The 20,744-nt window shown below is 47.7% G+C and overlaps 1 protein-coding gene across 6 annotated transcripts in view; it reads right to left on the reverse strand.

Moving 5' to 3' along the window:
* EGFR (epidermal growth factor receptor) overlaps positions 1-20,744 on the reverse strand; it is a 193,608-nt gene that overhangs the window by 37,145 nt on the left and 135,719 nt on the right. For all 6 annotated transcript variants that reach the window (XR_003436612.1, XR_003436611.1, XR_003436610.1 and 3 more), the window contains exons 5-15: positions 17,411-17,479; positions 16,534-16,652; positions 15,092-15,233; positions 13,599-13,715; positions 10,032-10,158; positions 9,858-9,931; positions 9,008-9,098; positions 6,519-6,718; positions 5,373-5,505; positions 3,522-3,612; positions 1,477-1,634 (exon numbers count right to left, since the gene is read on the reverse strand). Coding sequence is in view for 3 of the 6 variants with exons in the window: in XM_027124105.1 (XP_026979906.1) it covers positions 1,477-1,634; positions 3,522-3,612; positions 5,373-5,505; positions 6,519-6,718; positions 9,008-9,098; positions 9,858-9,931; positions 10,032-10,158; positions 13,599-13,715; positions 15,092-15,233; positions 16,534-16,652; positions 17,411-17,479 (1,321 nt within the window). In the remaining 3 variants the exon portion in view is untranslated. The remainder of the gene's footprint in view (positions 1-1,476; positions 1,635-3,521; positions 3,613-5,372; positions 5,506-6,518; positions 6,719-9,007; positions 9,099-9,857; positions 9,932-10,031; positions 10,159-13,598; positions 13,716-15,091; positions 15,234-16,533; positions 16,653-17,410; positions 17,480-20,744) is intronic.

The following is a 20,744-nucleotide window of genomic DNA, read 5'->3' on the forward strand; positions in this document are numbered from 1 at the left end:
TGTGTGTGTGTGTGTGTGTGTGTGTGTGTGTGTGTGTGTGTGTGTGTTAAACTTGGTAAAATATTCCAGATCACTTGCAACACACCAATGGCTTAGACTAAGATTAGAGGGAGAAGACAGTCACATGCAAACCACACAGGAAATGCCCAGGCTTCCTACATGTTAGCTGGGGAGTCAGCTGCCTGGGACTGAAACTCTTGGACCACAGGGTCATGGAATGATGGAGCCCTTCCATTTACCCTCATGATGGCTGAAACTCAAGAAGGAAGGTGAAACGACGGAAGTTGACCAGGGTACCAGTCATTCCCAAATCACTTGTCTCCAGGCCCAGGCTCTTCCATATAAATGCAGTTAAAATAGTTTTTTTGTAAAAACTTAGGACATACTCGGAAAATTTTCAAGACTCCTGATGTTTAGAAGTCTAACTGGAAGGTTCTGCACCCCTTCAGAACACTAACCATCACTGTCACGGTCATAATTACCACCGTCACTACCAGCAGGACTGGCACCGTTACCTCCTTCACCAGCATTATAACCGCCACCATCGTTACTGCCACCTCGTCACCAGCTCCGCACCGCCATCTGTGCAATCGCTGATTGAGTGCTCGTGTGGTCCACGCACTATTCTAAGTACAGTACACGCATTAACTCAAGATCTCAAAAATCCTGTGAGCGATGCAGTCTTATTATCCTAATTTACAGGTGAGGAAAGTGAAGCACAGAGAGGTTAAGACACTTCCCCAAGTCCACACAGCTAGTAAGAGATGGCTCCAGAGAAGAGTAACGGTGCCAAATAAAGTTGAGGATTATGAGATAGAAGGGAACGTGAAATATATGGGACAACTTCTCCTTCTGATTTCTAGTAGTCCAATTTCATTGTCAAATTTATCATGTTAGTAAATAAGATATATACCTTCTGAGTGCTTCCACTAATTACAGTCAAAAGTTTTAATTTCCCTATTAACAGCTTAGCAATCAACTAGCTAAAAGAAAAAGCACCTTTAGGCAACATTCCAGGCAATGTTATCTTCTATTAATTGTAAACCAATAAAAGATTCCCACAGGAATCCCAGTCATCTGGAAAGATATTTTATATATATATACATACATATATATATATATATATATATATATATATATAGACACCTTTGGGGACGGGGCAGGACCTCTGCTCTCGTTCCCCCATTCCTTATTCTTCTTGTTGGGACATGCTGGCACCGCAGAACAGGGCCCTGGCACGAGACACACCTGGAGAGGCTGAGAGGCTCTCCCGCCAGCACCATGATCTGCCCACGAGCGTATCATTGCTGCTGCCGTGGCCGTGGGTCCAGCACACCTGGAGGAACTGACTCAGATACAAACCTCTGTACTTGACTGACTGGAAAGTCCGGAGACATTTTCAATCTACAAATTTGCAAGATGGGAAGCACCCTGTTCTGCCTTTTCCTTTGCAGACCCAGAGCTTCCTGCACTCACCCGTAGGTGCAGCTGGGGTGGCACAGGTGACACACGTGATTGGCATCTGCAAACTTCCAGATCAGGGTGCTGTTTTCTCCTGTGACTCCAGCAGGGCAGGTCTTGACGCAGTGAGGGCCGTCGATGTTGTGGGCACACTTTACACAGCTGCCTGGTCCCTGCACCAAGGTGGAAAAACCGTTTCATAAATCAAACATTTACTTACGTCTCTCTCTTTTTCAGAATGAAGTAACTTTTTTTTTTTTTTTTTTGCGGTACACGGGCCTCTCACTGTTGTGGCCTCTCCCGTTGCGGAACATAGGCTCCGGACGCGCAGGCTCAGTGGCCATGGCTCACGGGCCTAGCCGCTCCGCGGCATGTGGGATCTTCCCAGACCGGGGCACAAACCCGCGTCCCCTGCATCGGCAGGCGGACTGTCAACCACTGTGCCACCAGGGAACCCCCCAGAATGAAGTAACTTTTTACTTAAAATGCTTATCATGAAAAAAAATCAAACGACGTGGAAGTTCTTAAAGTGGACAAGCTCTTCTGTGACTGTGCTTGCCTGATGTGACCACTGTTAACAGCTGAGAATAAAGTCTTCTTGACTTTAAATGTGTACTTTATATACATACATATATATATATATATATAAAACATGAGAGAAACTGTACTATGTGCTTTATTACATTTTACTCGATACACTGTGGGCATCTTTCCTTGTCAAAGCATTCTTGATTGGCCTACATGTATATTTATATCCTTATCAGTCAGATGGACTTCCTTGTGAATCGTGTTTGGAGTTGAGGGGGCCTCTGTGGGAAGCTGGACTCACCAAGGCCAAGCTGAGAAAAGCCACACCTACATCTCTCCAGTGTTGAGAAGGTGGCACATGGAAGTGCAGTGATGGCTGCATAATTAACTGAGCAACATGCTAAATTTGATTCTGTTGGTCCAATGTGAATGCGTCGGTAAAACCCACAGAAATGAATGCACTGGGGCTGTTTGGGTTGTGTCCGCACACTTCACAAAGGGCTGAAATAACGTGGGTAGGGGAGGGCCTGCCTGCTGGCTCAGTGCTCTCATGTCTCAAAGACTGAGTATTCCCAGAGCCAGAACAATCAGATGACTAAGTCAGTCAACATCACCAGTTATTTTATTTCACTGATGAAAACTTAACCGAACACCAACCTAAAAACCAGTGGTTTCCTTTGTAACCAGCCTGTACCTCAAAACTGAGCCTGTCTTTTGTCTGATTTAAAGAACTTCTGAGAAATGTTTTCCATTACTAGATTTAGATATGGCTGTTGAAATTCAAATCCAAACAGAGCTCCTCGTATAAATAAACTGAGAATTAACAACATGGGCACACAGGTGTGAGAGGGACCTGCATTCTCACACTCTCTAAAAGATTATTACTGAACATGTAGATGTGAAACTGAATTTTGAAAACCTTTCCTTTGTGATTAAAAAATACTCTTCAGGGCTTCCCTGGTGGCGCAGTGGTTGAGAGTCCGCCTGCCGATGCAGGGGACACGGGTTCACGCCCTGGTCCGGGAAGATCCCACATGCCGCGTAGCGGCTGGGCCCGTGAGCCATGGCCGCTGAGCCTGCGCATCCGGAGCCTGTGCTCCGCGACGGGAGGGGCCCCAACAGTGAGAGGCCCGCATACCGCAAAAAAAACAACAACAAAAAAAAACTCTTCAAATAACGATAAACTCATGTTAAATAAGAATTTGGTGATGTTTGATTAAGACAATAAAGCAATGAAGACAGATGTCAGGAACACTGAAGGCTGCCTGTGGGCGTGCCCCGTCCACAGGGCACCCTGATCTGTGGTGTGAGGACGGGCATCACCACGTGCATCTGGGGTTGGACAGAGAAGGGGAATGCCCGTGCCGGCAGGGTATGTGCTGACGTCCCCTCAGTCACAGCCCCCGACGGCTGTGAGATGTGGACGGGGAGTGCGCTGGATGCGCGTCCCGGCAGGCACGGGGTGACGGGGGCGAGGGTCATCCTTGCGGGCTATGGCTGACGTGTGGGGTGACATTAAACATGCTCCTTACGTGTCCCGTGCAGGTCACGTTCATGGCCTGGGGCAGGCATTCCGGATGGCACTGCACGCACTCGGAGTTTTCAACGAACTCCCTGGGCTCTCTGACGGGAGAAGACGGGAAACTGGTCAGTGCCGTCCCTGGACACCCTGCTGCAGGATGCTGTCTGGGTTCACCTGTCTGAGAGCTCAGATGACACAAATCACCTCTCTTAGAAAGTCAAAACAGTTTTAGGTAAAAGTCGAATGGCCGGGAATCTAGGACTATACTGTAATGTAATAAACTGATTCTTGTCAGCGGAGTCTTTGGTCATCTTCTCCTGGAACAAAGACATCAGCTTCCGTTATAATCAAAACATCTTCCCTACATTTTTTCTCCAGGCGCAGTTTTTCAATATTAGATAAGCAAGGCAACACATGGGAAAAAAAGAGAAGAAAACAGTCCTTAAGATATCAGTCCTTAAGATTTAAGATACCCCCTCCAATATCAGATTCATGGATATTTAAATTAAGCTGCAAAGAAATGGTATCTAGACTAATGCCTGGGAAAAGGAAAGACAGCTATTAAATGTTTCCTAATGGTTATTCCTAAAAACAGCAAGTAGGGAACACAGGCGTGAAAAATTTTGCTTGTACTATTTTAACCATTCCGCAAACTTAGATTAACGTTAAGTGACAAGCTGATGTTTGATTGAAAAGACACTGTAGTTGTGGCAGGTGTTAAGACGACTGGTAATTAACTAGGCAGTGAACAAGGAGTGTTTACACCCAAAGACGTGGTCCGTGAGTCCTCTCAGGCAGACGGCATCAATTAAACCAAATACGCCGTGGGACTTTTTCCCTGTGCTTCTTGTCTGGGTTACCACACCTGCTGCAGGAGCCAGCCTCGCAAGTGGAACAGGTGCTGCTGGGCACTGGGGTTCTCTAATGGGCAGACCCGGGCGCCACCGCCGTGGCTATTTTAATCACCTTGTCGCTTCAAAGAGACGTCAGCACTGAAGACATGAGAGCTTAGTGTCTGTTTGCAGCTGTAAGGACTGCACCAATATTTCTTACTTGTTGAAACAATACTATCAATTATGCAAATTACTGTTAGGCTAATGAGCCTATCAGCTAAAGATTCTTACAGAATTGAACTTGGTCTTCTCATCCTGCTTCCGAATATTTCTGATCTGAGCTGTAGCCCAAGCCCTGATAGTGAAACAGAAAGGAAGATTTCCTAGAGCCATCTGTAACTCCTACGCTCTTCTCTATCATGAAATTTCTCTTTTTCTTTAAATTAAACAAAAAAAATTGCCTCTGCCCGTCTCTATCCTTCCATTTTACTTTCCTATTAATTTATTTTAGTCATTATTTGTGGTCATTCAAAGCCTTACTCAATATCAAAATTCCTATAGAATCAACAGACTGTACTTTTTATTGATTGCAATAAATTCAACAAATGTTATACAACTGTTTATTTCTTTGTCCATGGGTATATTTGAAGTTATTTGCACTGTTCAGTGTGTCTTGAACATAAACAAAAATTAACCAGGAGCTGTGTTTTGACACAGCAGGAATGCTGTGCTACAGTGGCCATGGTCTTGGCCATCTGAACCATGGAAGACTGTTCTGTTTGTCTTGGGAACATTGTGCCGCTAGGAAAAATATAAGATATTTCCAGATAGAGAGAGCCTCTATAAATTGGATTGGATTAAGTCATGAAAAAAGTCTGTTCACTTCCCTTTGTGATTAACAGTTGTCAACAAACAAAAACAAAGGAAAAGGAAAATAATCCGACTGATTAACCATAAACCTATAAAACAATCTTAAGTCTTATTTTTTTAAAATCAAAACATAGGGATTAAAAAACAAAGCCTCTTACCCCTTTAGAACGTTGCACTTCTCCACACACTCCCTGCCACGGCTGAAGTTTCGGCAGGACATGCAGTCTTCGGGTTTCGGGCCCCAGCAGCCCTCTGACGAACACAGCGGGTTACAGACGTGGCCCATGGCCTCTGCGAAGACAGGGTGAGCCACACGGGTCAGCCGAGGAACAGTGGCCAAGGGCCCTGTGGGTGAGGTGCTCAAACACATGCTGCGCCCCCTGGGAGAAGCAGTGATGCAAGCACAAAAGGGCTTCCGGAGGCCCACCGCAAGTCCCCTTTGCCCTGCTGGGGGCTGAGTGTACCTGGATGAAACACTCAGAGCTGCCAGAACAGCACGGGAAGCGTGAGGCTCCTTGCCGTGTGCAAGGCACACAGAATCTCACCAATTCTCTCAACTGCACTACGGTGTGGGAATCATTATTACCTCCATTTAATGGATGAAGAAGCCAAAGCCCAAAGATTTACGTAAACTGATGCAGGTCTCAAAGCCAGGAAGGGCTCGAGCCAGGATGTGAACTCAGGTCTGCTTCTGCCGCTGGCCGGGGTCTCACAGCACAGGCTATGCCGGTGCAGGCCCCGCTTCAAAAGCTGACATGGCTCAAAACTCAGAACTGGAAATGCCCGTGTGAAACAGTCATCCCATTCCGGTGTGTGTGTGTGAGTGTGTGTGTGTGTGTGCACGTGCACGTGTGTGTCTAGCTACAGTCACTGGGGATGAAATGAGCAGGGAGGAACACACAGCTAAAATGCAATATAACTGGGAGAAGAGGGGTGGGTCGGGATGGTGGGATGAACTGCCATGTATACACTAATATGTATAAAATAGATAACTAATAAGAACCTGCTGTATAATAAATAAAATTAAATTTAAAAAATGCAATATCATTAATACTAAATGTAGTTCTGTAAATTCCCAATAATTGATAGCCTAGACTTCAAGGCAAGTTCATCCTATGAAATGAGAATGATCTAGAAACAATTCTGATGAACTCCACAATTAAGAATATACAGATTTCTTTTAATTTGCTTCTTTACGAATGTAAAAAGTAATTTTAAGGTTTGGGGATGGTTCTTCAATATTCTAAATCAAAACAAATGACCCGCTGGAACCATCTCCACAATGGACCAAAGTGGTGACTCACTGCACTCTTTTTCACTCCTGTTGTTTGTAATTTTGGTTTTCTGACTTGAGGTCCCAAAGAGTTTTTTCCAGTTTATTGTATCTGCGTAGCACAACTTTCGGTTTCCTGAAATGATCACATCTCCATCACTTATCTCCTTGAGGGAGCGTAATCCCAAGGACGTTACATCCAGGCCAACAACCGCCAGAGAAAACTGACCACTAAGTTGGAGAGAAGAAAAACAATGTCGTGAAAAATTATGAAAACACAGCATCGCTAAAAACTTTGCTTTTCTGTACCACTTTAGATTTACCACAAACTGCCTTCCACGGGTTGTTAAGTCACGTTGTGGAAGGTATGTACTGCAACTTTGGAAAACTGCAGGTGCTTTTTAAAGCTAGATCAGGGAAGAGCTAGTTCCTTGTTCGTTTAGTATCTCTAATCCCAGTGGCAGACCAGGGGCTGAATAAAGGTCTTAATGTCATTATTTGATTGGCTGCATTTTAATTTTGCCTGGGAATTGAGAACATGTTCTAAGTTCTCAAATATCCAAATACACTTAAGAGATCACAGGTTCATTTTTCCATCCATCCATCTACCCATCCGTCCATCTATCCATCCACCCATCTATCCATCCACCCATCTATCCACCCACCCATCCATTTATTGAACAAACGTTTGAGGTAACATGTGATTCATTCTAATTCTACGTTAAGTGTGTGTTTCCTATTCTCAAAACACCTTTTGTCTAGTGATGACACAATCATATGAGTAGATAATTTTAACCCAGCAGGGGTACCACGGAGGCAAAGAGTAGGGGTCTAAACAAGTCTGCGGAGGGGGTCTCCCGGAAGGGGTGAGGCCTGATTGTCAGGACCCCGGGAGCAGGGACTATGATATTTTCTTTGCTACCCAACCCTGTGCTAGGATCCTACGGGGTGATCAGTACGTGTTCATCAAGTGACCAGGTGGAAGTTATTCCGACTGAATGGAAGGAAGTCCTGAACCACCTGCAGGAGAACGTGACAGGCACTAAGAACCATGAACTACTGCTCGAGGTGGGCGGGGCCTGGGAGGGGGGCCTGGGAGGGGGAAGAGGCCAGAGCATGGACCACCTTAGACACCACACGGAGGAGGTTTTTGTCCGCAAATGATGGGAAACCATAGGAAGGAGATTTGCACTTTTAGGAAGCTCACTGGACACCAGGACGTGGAATGGGCCAGTTGAGACAGTACAGTAGAGAGAGTGATAATGAAGGCGTGAGATGACAGAAGGCAAAGCATAATTTGAGGACCCCTTCTTCTCCTTGTTACTTTTTCTCTCCCCACCCTTTCCTCCCTCTGTCCTCCCACAGCCTGGCTCCTGTGTATTAGACCTGCGCCCCTGCTGTTAGGAATCCCCCCAGACTGTGCCCAGGGGAGGCAAGCCAGCAGAGACAAAGCTGAGGTCTTCCCTGCCGGGCAGGTTTGGCTTTGCTGAGAACCAGGGGTCACACTGCCCCAGGAGGGACGGTCCATCCTTGGACTTCTCAGCAAATGTGAAAAGGAAAAAAAGTCATCTTTATCTTATTTATATCCCTAAAACTAAGCGGAGAGGTATATGCTAGTCACCCAAGAAAACGAACCTAAATCTCTCATCTCTGTATGAACTTGGGGCAAAAGAAGTATTCCTGAGAACTCAGAGCACAGGGGCCTTTCTGGGAAGTGATATGAGCTGCCAGTTTAGCATCAGCGATGCAAAGCCGCGACGGTTTTTGGAAAGTGATGCTTATTTCACATGCACTGTCGTCTGCCTTTCTTTAATATTGCACAATATTACGTAGCCCTCTGAGGAGTCAATTATGGGAAAGAGTGCTCGGAACCAGACGGTTTCCAAGGCAGGTTTGAACAAGAGAGTCCCAAACTTCCCCTCACCACAAAACTCTTCATTACCCTTATTACATTAAAGGTGCTTGTGTGTGTGCGTGTGCGTGTGCGTGTGGGTGTGTTTCACTCTTGGAGCTGGAAAAGTGGAAATCCTGAAAGATACACTCCATGTTAAACAGCCTCTCAGGTCCCCTGAAATGACTTGCTGAAAAGGATGTGTGACCTCAGTGCTGTTCTTGCCAAAAGTGCAAAACCTCAGCTGAATCAGGAGAAAACACTGGCTATCCTACAAGATGCCTGACCAATACTTTTCAAAAGGGTCAAGGCCATGAAAGACAAGGAAGACAAAGGAACTGTCACCGACGGCAGGGACCAAGGAGACGTGACAGCCGCGTGCAGTGTGGGCTGACAGAACACACAAGGCGTTCATGGAAAAACTGGCGCGATCCCAGAAAGTCTGCAGTTCAGTTACTACCGATTTCTTTACTTGACTCTCGTGCCACGCTGATGCAGGGTGTCACCATCGGGGCAGCCGGGTGAAGGATGTGTGGGAACTCTCTGTAGTGTCTCTGCAGCACCTCCGTAAGTCTTATTTCAAAAACAAAAAATAAGGGTCTACCGGGCTTTGGCTGGGGTCAACTTACTGTTGCTTCGTCCTGCCACGTATGATTTCCAGGTTCTCAAAAGCATGGAGGCCAGTCCTGTTTGCAGGCCAGGCCTGAATCAGCAAAAACCCTATAAGGCAGAAGGAAGGTTCAGGCACACACCACTTAGAAATGTCTATTCTGTGTGAGACATTATTGTAGGATTTTCAGGAGTGTCGACGAGCAGGAGAGGTGAACGTTCTTCTCGTCATCTTCCCGAGCACACGCACGCATGCGTCGCTGCGCACCAGCCGCCGCCCGACTCTCACCCCGCAGGCTGTGCTCCAAGGGCGAGACCCCAAGCAGGCTGCCGCGCTCAATGACAGCGGCCAGTGCCGAGCTGGAGCGCCGCAAGGAGGCTGAGCTGACATGGTATCCTTATTTAGTTCCAGTTCTCCAAACAACCTTGCTATTTAGTCTGATTATTTCTTTTTTAGGGATGTCGGAAGTGGAGTTCTGACGGGTCCCGGGCCCAGGCCTGCCGGTGGCAGAGCAGGATGTGAAGTGCGTCTCCAGGCCCGGGAGCCTGCTGTCCGCTCGCCGCTGCCCCCCTCCCTCTACCCACCACGTCCTGGGCTGGTCCTCGGACGGCTGGCCTGGGCTGGGCGGTGAGAGAGCAGACATGTTCACACCACGTCATGAATGACCTAACTCTTTGCTTAAAGAGCTCACCTCTCGAGTGCAGAGGAAACTGCATTTTTGAAAAATATCGAAGAACTGATTACTCATGAATGGTAGAATTTCAGAATAAATGTTTTTATGCTAAAGGAGAAGAAAATACTGCTAAACGTTCTCTTCATAAAACACTGATTTCCTGTTTATGTTCATATGATATGTTAGCGGCACACACCTGTTATTTCCTTTACAGTTTTTAGAATGTCCAGTTCCTTTGGGTCCAGAGGTGGAGTACGTGTGAAGGAATCACTGAAACAAGGAACAGGACGATCAGTAACAACCTGCAGGTGAACAAAGCTGATTTCGTTTTTTTCTATATTATATCAGTAACTTAAAAATCTTTACTTACCCCTTAAATGCTACTGGCAGGATATGAAGGTCTCCACTGATCGAGGTGCAATTTCTGAAGTGTTTAATATTTGTAGCATTTATGGAAAGTGTATCTTTAAACTCACCAATTCCTATTCCGTTACAAACTGTAAAGGTAAGGGAGGTGTTTATTTCACTCGCATTTGTTGAATTAAGAATAGCTAGTGTTCCACAGGCAGAGGGGAGCAGGCAGGAAACTGCCGTGGGAACTATTGCCGCCAGGCTGTCATTCATTCACTCAACAAACACTGCTAGGCCTGCTAGGGCCCAGGGACCATGGCGGGGTTGGGGCTGCAGTGGTTACAGGAGACGCCATGGCTGTCCTCAAGGAACCTGCTTTCTCCTCCTCATTTTCCCCACTTGGGCCAGAGTACAGTTGCTCCTGAGGACTCCAGCTTCCTCTCCATGACAGTGTGCCCTGCGCCGTCAGTGCTGTCCTGTGCTCACCCGCGTGCCCCTACTGACCCTCAACGCCTCCCCTCGCCTAACTGGGCCTGCGGCTTGGTCTTCTAACTGAAAGAAACAATATGCATAGATATTTTTGTTTTTAATGGAAAGAGCAAGATGCATTCATCTGAGAAAACCTTGAAAACACAGAATAAAGGGGAACAAAATGACAAGCAATTCTCCTATGTACCTTTGATATTTTAGAAAATTTCCTTCTAGCTCTCCTCCATGGTTATGTCACACTAGATATGGAGCTGTTTTTTTTTTTCCCACTTATTATGCTGTGAACATTTGTCCTGTCATTAAAACCATTCACAAACATGGTTTTTAATGGCCGTCTGATGTTACATCATAAGAAATACTGGAATAACTCTTATCAGATAAACTGCTTTTCTTCCACAGCGTTTACTTAAGCCATGTGCTTTGATCTGTGTCCTATTGTGACGTCAGTCTCAGACGCCTTTTTCCACACTCTGAGCCCATTTATGAATTTACATTCACTCCCGAATTTCCATCTCAGATGCCAGTTCCCTCCAAAGCCCACTTATCTGTTGTGGCTCTGCTTCTAGAATTCACAGTGCAATCTTTGGTACCTCTCTTTCAGATTGTATCTTACTTTGAAGAATAATCATGGAAAATCTCATTGTTTTTCAATGAGGTTTTGAAAGAGGAGGATGAAAGGATGAGGGTGAGGTCCTCCCCTGGCCTCACCCAGGCCTCCCGGGGGACAAGGTCCCCCGGTCCCTCCGTCTCCCTCTGCTCCACTCTGTCCAGAGTCCCTGCTGCTTGGGTTGCCACCTGGCAGTGGGGCCTGCCCCATCAGCCCCCCTGGACCTCCAGGCTCGCCTTGCACTGCATCTGCCTCGCTGTGGGTTTGGGAATGGGAGGGCGAGGCTGTTTTAGGATTCCAAGGCTCTGGCTGACAACAGAGTGAGGCTGGCTTCCGCACAACAAGCCCTGAGGCAGATGCCTGCCAACGGGGACTTGCCATTTAATTACAGGTTCAGAAGAGATTTCCACATGTTTGAAAGAATATCTATTCTCTCTCTGTTTAGGTGTGATGGTGATTGGTGGGGTTACCTGAATTCCTAAATTTGGAGATAAATTACACATTCACCCCTAGACCGATCAGATTTGGAGAAGTTGTAGACCATCAACACACGCATTTTCTAAACTTTGTTTTCCTGGCATCGCCCTACACCCGAAGGGATCTGAGTTGGCCACTACTCCAGGATATGAACTGGGGGTGGGTAGAAAATAGAGCATAATGATTACAGGAGCATCGAAGTGGTTGTTGAACACAAAACTAACAGAAGAAAGACAAAAATCATCTCTGATTTTATTGATCCATTTGAGGATGCTGACGGTATAACCCTCTCTCTCTTCAGGGGCTTAACTCTTCTACTTCCTCTGTGCCAGGCACTGCCCCAGGTTCTTATTTTCTTCCTTCCATGTCCCCTCTGCTGGGAGGTCTCCTGGAGCCAAAGGACACTCATCTCTCAGGGCCCCGACACCCCTGCGACACAGGAGCTACACGGCCAGGTGGCCAGAGAGACCCGTTGGGAGCTCGTGGGTCTGTAAAGTGGGGATGGTAATGGCACAGACCCCCTAGGGGGGCTGGAGGGACTCGATGACGTGCAGCACGGAGGCTGAGTTTGCCCCGTGAAGAACACACGTGCAATGCAAGAGCACAGAGGTGGTAATCAGTTTCAGCTGAAATCACAGATGCTTCTTAGGGAAGGTAGCCTCTGAAGCAGATGTTCAAGATAAGCAGTTATTCATTGAGGCATTTTTTTTTAACAGCAAAACAGCGGAAACAATCTAAATGACCATATACAGGGAGACTGGCTGGATAAATTATGGTAGAGGGGATAGGATACAGGGGATTATGGATAGGGTTCGGGGAGTGCCCAGCAGCTGCAAAGTAGGATGAGGAAGATTCATATGAAGTTATCTGGAGTGATCTCCAGGGTATGCTAAGTTTAAGTGGCAAGGTACAAAGAGTGTAGATGCGGAACTGGAAGACGTGGTCTAGGCCTGCCACGTGCCCAAAGGACTCAGGTGCCAACTGGGGAGGCTCCCACAGGCCACATGGGAGACAGTCTGGACGTCAAAGTGAATGATGACAGGAGGGATTACCATAAACTGAATAAAAAAAGGATTCAATGACCTCACGTGGGTACTAAAAAAGCTATTTTAGAAAAGAATGTCAACTAATAAATGTAGAAGACATGATAGAAAGAGGAAATCACTCCTTTATAACCACCAAGAAATCTGACTGACGCTACTTCAAGCAAATCATCGAATTCGTCATCGTGGTAACGGGATGAAATGGCTGTGCCCCCTGGTGGGACGCAATGAGGGGAAATGCTCCTGCCCACCTGAGTCCCGCCTGGAGGAAAACCATGCCCAGGGCAGACGAGGGACATCCTGCAAAACACCCGGCCTCAACTCTGCACAGCATTGGGGAAAAGGGGGCTGAGAAATGGTTCTGATTTAAGGAAGAACATGGAACCCACAGCCCTCAGCTGGACTCTGGATTGAAAAGCAGCTAAAAAGGATGTATTGGGACAGTGGGGGAGTTGAAATTAAACTGAAAACTAGAATTGCACTGAATCGATGTTAAACTCGAGATGAGAGTGAAGCCGTCTTTTGTTACTTAGGGGAATGTCCCATGTGTAGGAAAGTGTGCTGGCGAACGTAGGGTGAAGTGTTATAACACCTGTAATTGTCACTGGGCTCAGAAAACACACACACATACACACACACACACACACACACACACACACACAGACACAGAGGGAGAGCAACGTGGCGATTACTGAAAATTGGTAAAGTTAAGTGCAGGGCATATGGGTGTTCATTACACTATTCTTGCAACGTTTCTGGGTGTTGTTTGAAAAATTTCTCGATAAAACATAAAGTACAGGATAAGCAGGGATACATTGGCATTGAGGACACCCAGAAACAGGGCAGAGCGTAAAGGAAGGGACACGTTTCCGAGCCGGGAGATCCCCTCCCATCTCGTCTGAGCGTGACGCCGAAGGTCTGGGGGCAGGGAGCAGAGACAGCCCCTCGCCCGCACTGGGCGGCTTCCCACCTTTGCCACAAGGTCCGTCGCACTTTTTACACTTGCGGACGCCGTCCTCCTCCACCTCCTGGCTGTCAGAGCTGCAGGCGCGGACGCACGAGCCGTGGTCCGTCACCACGTAGTTACCTGGGGGACAGTGAAAGGAAGGTGGCGAAGGCGGCACCAGGTGTTCCTGGGCCTCAGGACCCTCCATGACGGGCTGATCCTCTGGTTTTGGTTACTTTAAGGACAAAGAATGAAAGGCTGCAAACAGAGAGGGATGCGGGGTTCACGGGTTCTCAGGGCCTCCCCGCCAGGCGCAGTGCCGGGCTGCTCGGGGTGCTGCCTGCTCGCTGGTCACCGTGTCCCCCCCTCCCTGCAGCCTGTGTTCCCGTAGGGTCTCCCTTCAGGACGTGTGCTTGAAGCTTGACTATTGATTTAAAAATGGGAAGCTACACAAAGACCACGCTTCTGCTGGGGCTGCCACACCCGGGGCTGCCCTCATCCCCTCCGGCCACCGTGGGTGGCGGTGCCCACGCTCAACACCAGCCCCGACGCCGGTCACTGTCTCGTGGCTGCCGTGTTTGTGTTAACAACCTATTAACACAAATATCAGTCTATACTTTTCAGGAACTCTATGTGTTCCTTGCAACTTTCCCAAGTGGATCCTCAAACCTATTGGCTGGGCATCTGTCATTTTCCTTCTGAAAACTGTCTACTTTTGTTCTCTGAGGCTCTGAGTGGTTTCCTGTGGACTTTGAACTCTGCCCGTTAAGCTGTCTCTCAAAGAGTATATGTCTGTGTCATGACTGTGGCGAATTTTTCTTAGCTTGTCTTTTACCTTATAGTGGTTTATTATTCTAGTTGTGTGTTCTTTTTTCTGTTCCAAATTGATAAAATTTCATGTTCACAGATCTGGTAGGGCAAACCTCCCCCTCACAATTGTTCTTAAACATTTTTTTCTTTTTCCTTCATCTTCCCTCTTGGAAATCAAGATTGGTTTCTAAAACAATTTAATGAGACAATTCTACACTTCCTCTACCACGAAATAATTCATGTTGCCATTTCCCTAAATACCAGAGTCATCTGTAAAGCACAAATTGAACTAAGCAAAACCCAAGCCCAAATGATTAAACAAAGCCAACTGACAAGCAAAAACCCCTCTGCAGTATTCCTAAGGGCACAACCTTCACCAGATGTTTAACCACTAAAAAAGGCAGGTCTTCTAACTACTCTCTAACTTAGGCCGTTTAAATACCTGCAAAGAGCTAAACGGGAAAATGGCCCAGTGGTCATGGGTCTGTGCCAATCAGACGATGGGATATTCTGGGCGACCACGGCTGGGGCTCAGGACACAAGAACTGACTCGAGGTTGGAGCAGCAGCCGTCCCCTCACCTGCCTGACGCTGAGGCGGACACAGGGACCCAAGGACACGTGAGCGGGGGACGCGGGGATGCCAGCAGGAGACAGAACAGGTAACGGGGTGCCTGACAACGAAAGGGTCCCCACGAGGGGCACTCACGGGGACACTTCCTGACACAGGTGGCGCCGAAGCTGTACTTCCCCAGCGGGTTGACTTTCATCTCGTAGGTGGTGGGGTCGTACAGCATGAGTGGCGGGCATGTGTCCTTGCATGTGGCTCCGTCCCGGAACCTGCGGCAGACCTGTCAGGGGAGGGGCGGCGGCTGTTAGACTCCGTGCGGGGAGCTGCGGCCGCGGTTCTCTGCGTCCAGGTGTTTGGTCAGAGCACACACGTCTAGCAAAGCACTCTCTGTAGAGTCAGAAAGACCTTTCTCTTAAAAGCATGGTTTTTCTTAAATCCACTGTCCCAGCTGTCAGAGTTTACGGATTATGATGAGGGAAAAATACGTCTCCGTTAACTTTCAAAACAAGGCAGGAGTACACACACGAGAGTAGTTAACTCTACAGTGAAATTATTCTTCGGCCTAACTTACGTCAGGTTTCCCTCCTAAACAACACTTGAGGATACATTTTAGAATTTATTGCCAAACGCAGAGAACCTGGACTAGGGGGTGTGGTGCAGAGGGGACCAGACCACGCACAGAGGGGCCCTGACCAACAGCCTCGGGCCGTCTCCTTCCAGCCGCACATCAGGACCGGCCCAGACCAGCCGAGTCCAAAGCCTGGGGGGCCTGTCCAGCCTCTGGAACTTTAGCCTCCCTGTTCCTGAAAACCAGACTCTTTGGGATCCCGTCCAAGGTGAGTCTCCCAGTCTGGAGCTCGCTCAGCTCTGACTCTGGGACCCCGTCTGTCCGCCCTGGTGTCTCGGGACTCGCAAGGCGCCCATGATCAGATGTGTGGCCCCCGCGGCCCACGGGGACACTTGAGCTTTCTGCAGTAACAGGGACAACAGCGAGGGCGTGGGGACCCCACGGGGGGCGAGGAGGTGGGGGGTGGGCGTGGAGGGATATGTGCAGGAGGTCTCTGAGCCGAGGTGGAAAGAGCAGAGGCTTTAGGGGCGAAAGGCACAAATGGAGTCGCAGCTGTCCTGCCACTCGGGGTCTGTGTGGCCCCTTAACTTCTCCGTACGCATCTTAGGGGTCCCTGCGGCATCAGCGCCCTAGGTTTGTAATGAGAATCGAGTGGAGCAGTAAACAGTGAGACGAGGCGGGTGCTGGCCACAAGAGACATTAGGGGCCCATAACACACAGTTCGTAGTTTGGCTCATTCTATGCCCAGGTCCTGGGTATGGAGGCCACACACACTGTGCCGTTTAGAGCACTTCACGGGCAGGTACTTTACTCTCCACCACTGTCAGACAAGGAAACTGAGGCACGGAGAGGTCACATAAGTTGCCCAAGGTCACCAAGTAAGGGGTGAAGGAAGGCAGGACACTAAAAGATGCTTTGTCACCCCTGCGGCTACAGACGTCAGTCAGTACAGTTCGGTCACAGGAAGGCTCTCTGAATCTCGGGCCAGAGAAGCCGCTGGGGTGGGTATTACCAGGCAGTCACTCTCCCGCGGCCCCGTGCAGCCGGCGGCACACTGGCTGTGGCAGCAGTCGCTGGGGGACCTGCCGCGGCAGCGCCCGGAACACTGCTGGGCACAGATGACTTTGGTCACTGGAAAGAAGCAGAGGCCATCCGTGAGCTGAAGGGTTCGGGAGGGAGGAAGGATGCCTTCCCCGGCACCTCGCAGAGCACTTGCAAACAGCGGATGAAAGATGGATCAATTTGGTGATTCTGCGGCTTAAGTTCCCCAACATTCACATTCTGCTAAATTCAACGGAGTCTTGATCTTTCTTACTGTACTTTTTTTTTTTTTTTCCTACTTGTTTCTCATCACTTAGGAGAACTGACTCAGACCAACTCTGGACTTTCAGACTGCTAAATTAGATACCGATGAGAATTGAGTTTGGGGGTGGGTAACAGAAAGCATGTACAGATAGCATGACGCCTGCCAGAAAGTAGTGTTTAAAAGGACGTAACAGTCACATCACAATTAGACTTAAAGTTTTCAAGATGACACGTCCCCAGATTCCTTGGCCGTTCACGCTCCCGAACTAGGATTCCCGCAGAAAAACCCCCTTGAAGAAGAAGCTACTCTTGCTTCTCTGGAGGTGGGTACTCAAGAGAGGGGGGCGGCAGGAGAGGCGAGGACGTAAGAGATGCCATGACTCAGGTAACACAGACAAGCCCCCATTCCCAGGAAAACCTGCCAAACATACTGTTCAGAGAGAATGGCTGGTACACGGGTGGCCCACTTGCACTGACTTACGACAGGGCCTTAAAATCAACAGTGCTTTCGGAGTCTTCAAAGGGAAAACAAATGCAAGTGTAAGGGGAGAAGATGGCCAGCGAAACTCTGCTCCCCGACTCACGTTTCTGGCAGTTCTCCTTCCCTGCACCCCAGCAGCTTCCATTAAGACAGACTGGATCACACTTTGGGCCTAAAACATAAACGTAATTGTTAAATTCATATATTTAGGGAAAGGGAACAAGAAACTGATGGCCCCTTCTCAAGCCCCTAGGCAAAGCCACATCCTAGAAACAAGGAAGTGCTTTCAAATTTCTTATTCTGTTTGTTCAACTGGTTGGTTTGTAAGATGATTTAAAAAAGACTCTCATGAGAAAAACAAAAGAACCAGGTACTGCTTTTATTTACATTTCAGTTGTGGAAACTGAGGAGGAGAGCGATTATTGACTTGTCACAGGCCATGAAAACTGGGATTTAAATGGACTCATGGGTCCACATTTCAAATCTGCTTAGGCTTGGAGAATCTTCCAGCATCTCCCACAATGATGTTAAGGATGCCTCATCTGGGGGGATGGGTATGTACCAACCACATTCGTGCCGTGTCCAATCCTCAGGGATCCCATGAGTTGGGGTCCTGTAAATAAATACTCCCAGACTCCACGCCAAAGAGGGAGAGGCCTGGATGCCACACAAAGGGTAGGACGTGCACGGTCTGTGTCACCTGGTTGATTATCTAAAACTTCAGCTATTAATTTGCAAGTTACTGTCTGAAAATATCTGTAATCGATCAATCCATTCGTGCAGTTTTTGTAAATGATTGACTACAAATGACAGCTCCTAAGGGTTTTAATCTCATTAGTTGTGTTCTGTTTTCATCGGCATTAAGAAAGCTGAGGACCGAGTGTTCTATATACAGACAGAGAGAAGAGCTGACCACCAAATTTGTTAGAAAGAGATCAGCCATGCAGGTCACTTCCATCGCAAAGACACAGTAACCAAGGGACTTAACATGTGTCCCAAAGTCTCCCACAGTCAGGAAGAATTCAGTCTCTGGGAGAATTTCGGTTTCAAACAGAAGAGCTGACGATTTGCCAAGTGATTGTTGGACCAGGGCACCCCTTCAATAAGACCGACAAGGTTTACAATTGCTCCCAGGGGTGAAAGGCATCAGTGCAATGCTGGTACTTCTCAGAATCCTGAAGGATGGGAGGACGAGCCCCAAATGGATGGTGCGGGTTGTACATTGTGAAGAGAGACAGATGGAGACAGAAAGAGAGAAAGAAACTTAAGAGGAAAGAGCCAGAGTAACACATAGATATGTTCAAAGTGGTTGTGTCTGTACAATGATATCACGTTATCTTTCGTTTTTACCTGATACTTTCCCATATTTTCCAAATTTCTATTATAAGCATATAATATGTTTATAAAAGAAAATATTTAAAATAAAAACGTTTAATGGCATCTTTCTGTAACACAGGAAAACATCTGCCAATCAAGGGATTCAAAGTCTGCTTATGATTCTATTCTTAACCTTTTGTGACAAAAAAAGAATTAGACAGTATTTAAAATACAGATAATAGAAAAAAGCAAGAAGAAGAAATGAGACTATCCAGAGGTAATCAATATAGGCATATAAGTATATTTACATATAAGAATTAATATCACACTACACACTGTATTATAACTTAAAAAAAAAACTGATAAAACGTTATGACAATTTTTCCATGCCTTTAAAATGTCCTTCTGGGACTCCCCTGGTGGCGCAGAGGTTAAGAATACGCCTGCCAATGCAGGGTATGTGGGTTCGATCCCTGGTCTGGGAAGATCCCACATGCCACAGAGCAACTAAGCCCGTGCGCCACAACTACTGAGCCTGTGCACTACAGACTGACAGCCACAACTACTGAAGCCCGTGCACCACAACTACCGAAGCCCGCGCGCCTAGAGCCCGTGCTCCGCAACAAGAGAAGCCACCGCGATGAGAAGCCCGCGCACCGCAACGAAGAGTAGCCCCTGCTTGCTGCAACTAGAGAAGGCCCGTGCGCAGCAACGAAGACCCAAAGCAGCCAAAAATAGATAAATAAATTTAAAAAAAAAGAGAAAAACCTGAAAAAAAAGTAAATATCTTTCTACCTAACATGAATTTTTAATGGCATGGCTGAACCACAATTTATTTAACCAATCTCTTCTTTTTAAATACATAAGTTGCTCTCAAAATTTATTATAAACAAGGCCCACGTACCGAAAAAAAAAAAAAAGGTTAAGATGGGGACTCCCCTGGTGGCACAGAGGTAAAGAACCTGCCTTCCAATGCAGAGGACGTGGGTTCTACTCCTGGTCAGAGAGCTAGATCCTACATGCATGCCGCAACTAAGAGTTCACATGACACAACTAAGGAGCCTGTGAGCCGCAACTAAGGAGCACACGTGTCACAACTGAAGGAGCCAGTGAGCCGCAACTAAGGAGCCCACCTGCCACGACTAAGACCAGCACAACCAAGATAAATAAATAAAATAAAGAATATTAAAGAAAAAAAGTTCACCACAAAAATACACAAAAGGAAAAAAGGTCCTTATTTTTAAAAAATGATGATTACGATGGTAAATTTTATGTTAAGGGTATTTTATCATAATCAATCAATCAAATCAAAGAAAAAACAAAGCAGCTCCGGTTGATTTTTTTTTTTTTTTTTTTTTGCGGTACGTGGGCCTCTCACTGTCGTGGCCTCTCCCGTTGCGGAGCACAGGCTCCGGACGCGCAGGTTCAGCGGCCATGGCTCACGGGCCCAGCCGCTCCGCGGCATGTGGGATCTTCTCGGACCGGGGCAGGAACCCGCGTCCCCTGCATCAGCAGGCGGACTCTCAACCACTGCGCCACCAGGGAAGCCCTCCAGTTGATTTTTAAGATCCGTATCATCTCCAAATTCTGAGACCAAAAAAACCCCCCAAACCCCCCCAAAAGCAAAAACAAACACCCACGCATCCACTGCATAGTTGTAGAGAAACAGAAACAGGAAACGACGATGGCTTCTTATTTTCAAGACCGAAAGGTCAGCGAGATCAGGAAGGCAGCCGGCTAAGCGGAGCTTAGAGTCCTCGGAGTTTCCCACTGCCAGCAGCGCTAATGGGGCAGCCCTGACCTGCAGCCTGGCCCTGGCCAGCCTCTCCCTTGCATGGGCTGCTTTACTGATGAATGGCAGGGACTAGGTAACGGGCACTAGTTAAATATGGACAAACTCTCGCCGTATGCTCCCCAATTTTGCTGCGGGCTCCATGTGGGAGTGCCCAGGCCCGGCAGCAGGAGGACAGAGCTCAGCCCCAAAGCTTCCAGAGGGCCTGGCGCTACTTTGAGTCTCAGCAGCAAATAAGAAGCTCACAAAAGCCTAGGCAGTCTCCTCACACAAGATGTGAGAAGCCCCCTCGCCAGGGGTGACAGGCCGGGCTCTTCTCAATGCCCCA

The sequence above is a fragment of the Aethalodelphis obliquidens genome, unplaced genomic scaffold, assembly GCF_003676395.1.
Source record: "Aethalodelphis obliquidens isolate GAN/ISIS:26980383/991018 unplaced genomic scaffold, ASM367639v1 scaffold27, whole genome shotgun sequence".
NCBI classification, from domain to species: domain Eukaryota; kingdom Metazoa; phylum Chordata; class Mammalia; order Artiodactyla; family Delphinidae; genus Aethalodelphis; species Aethalodelphis obliquidens.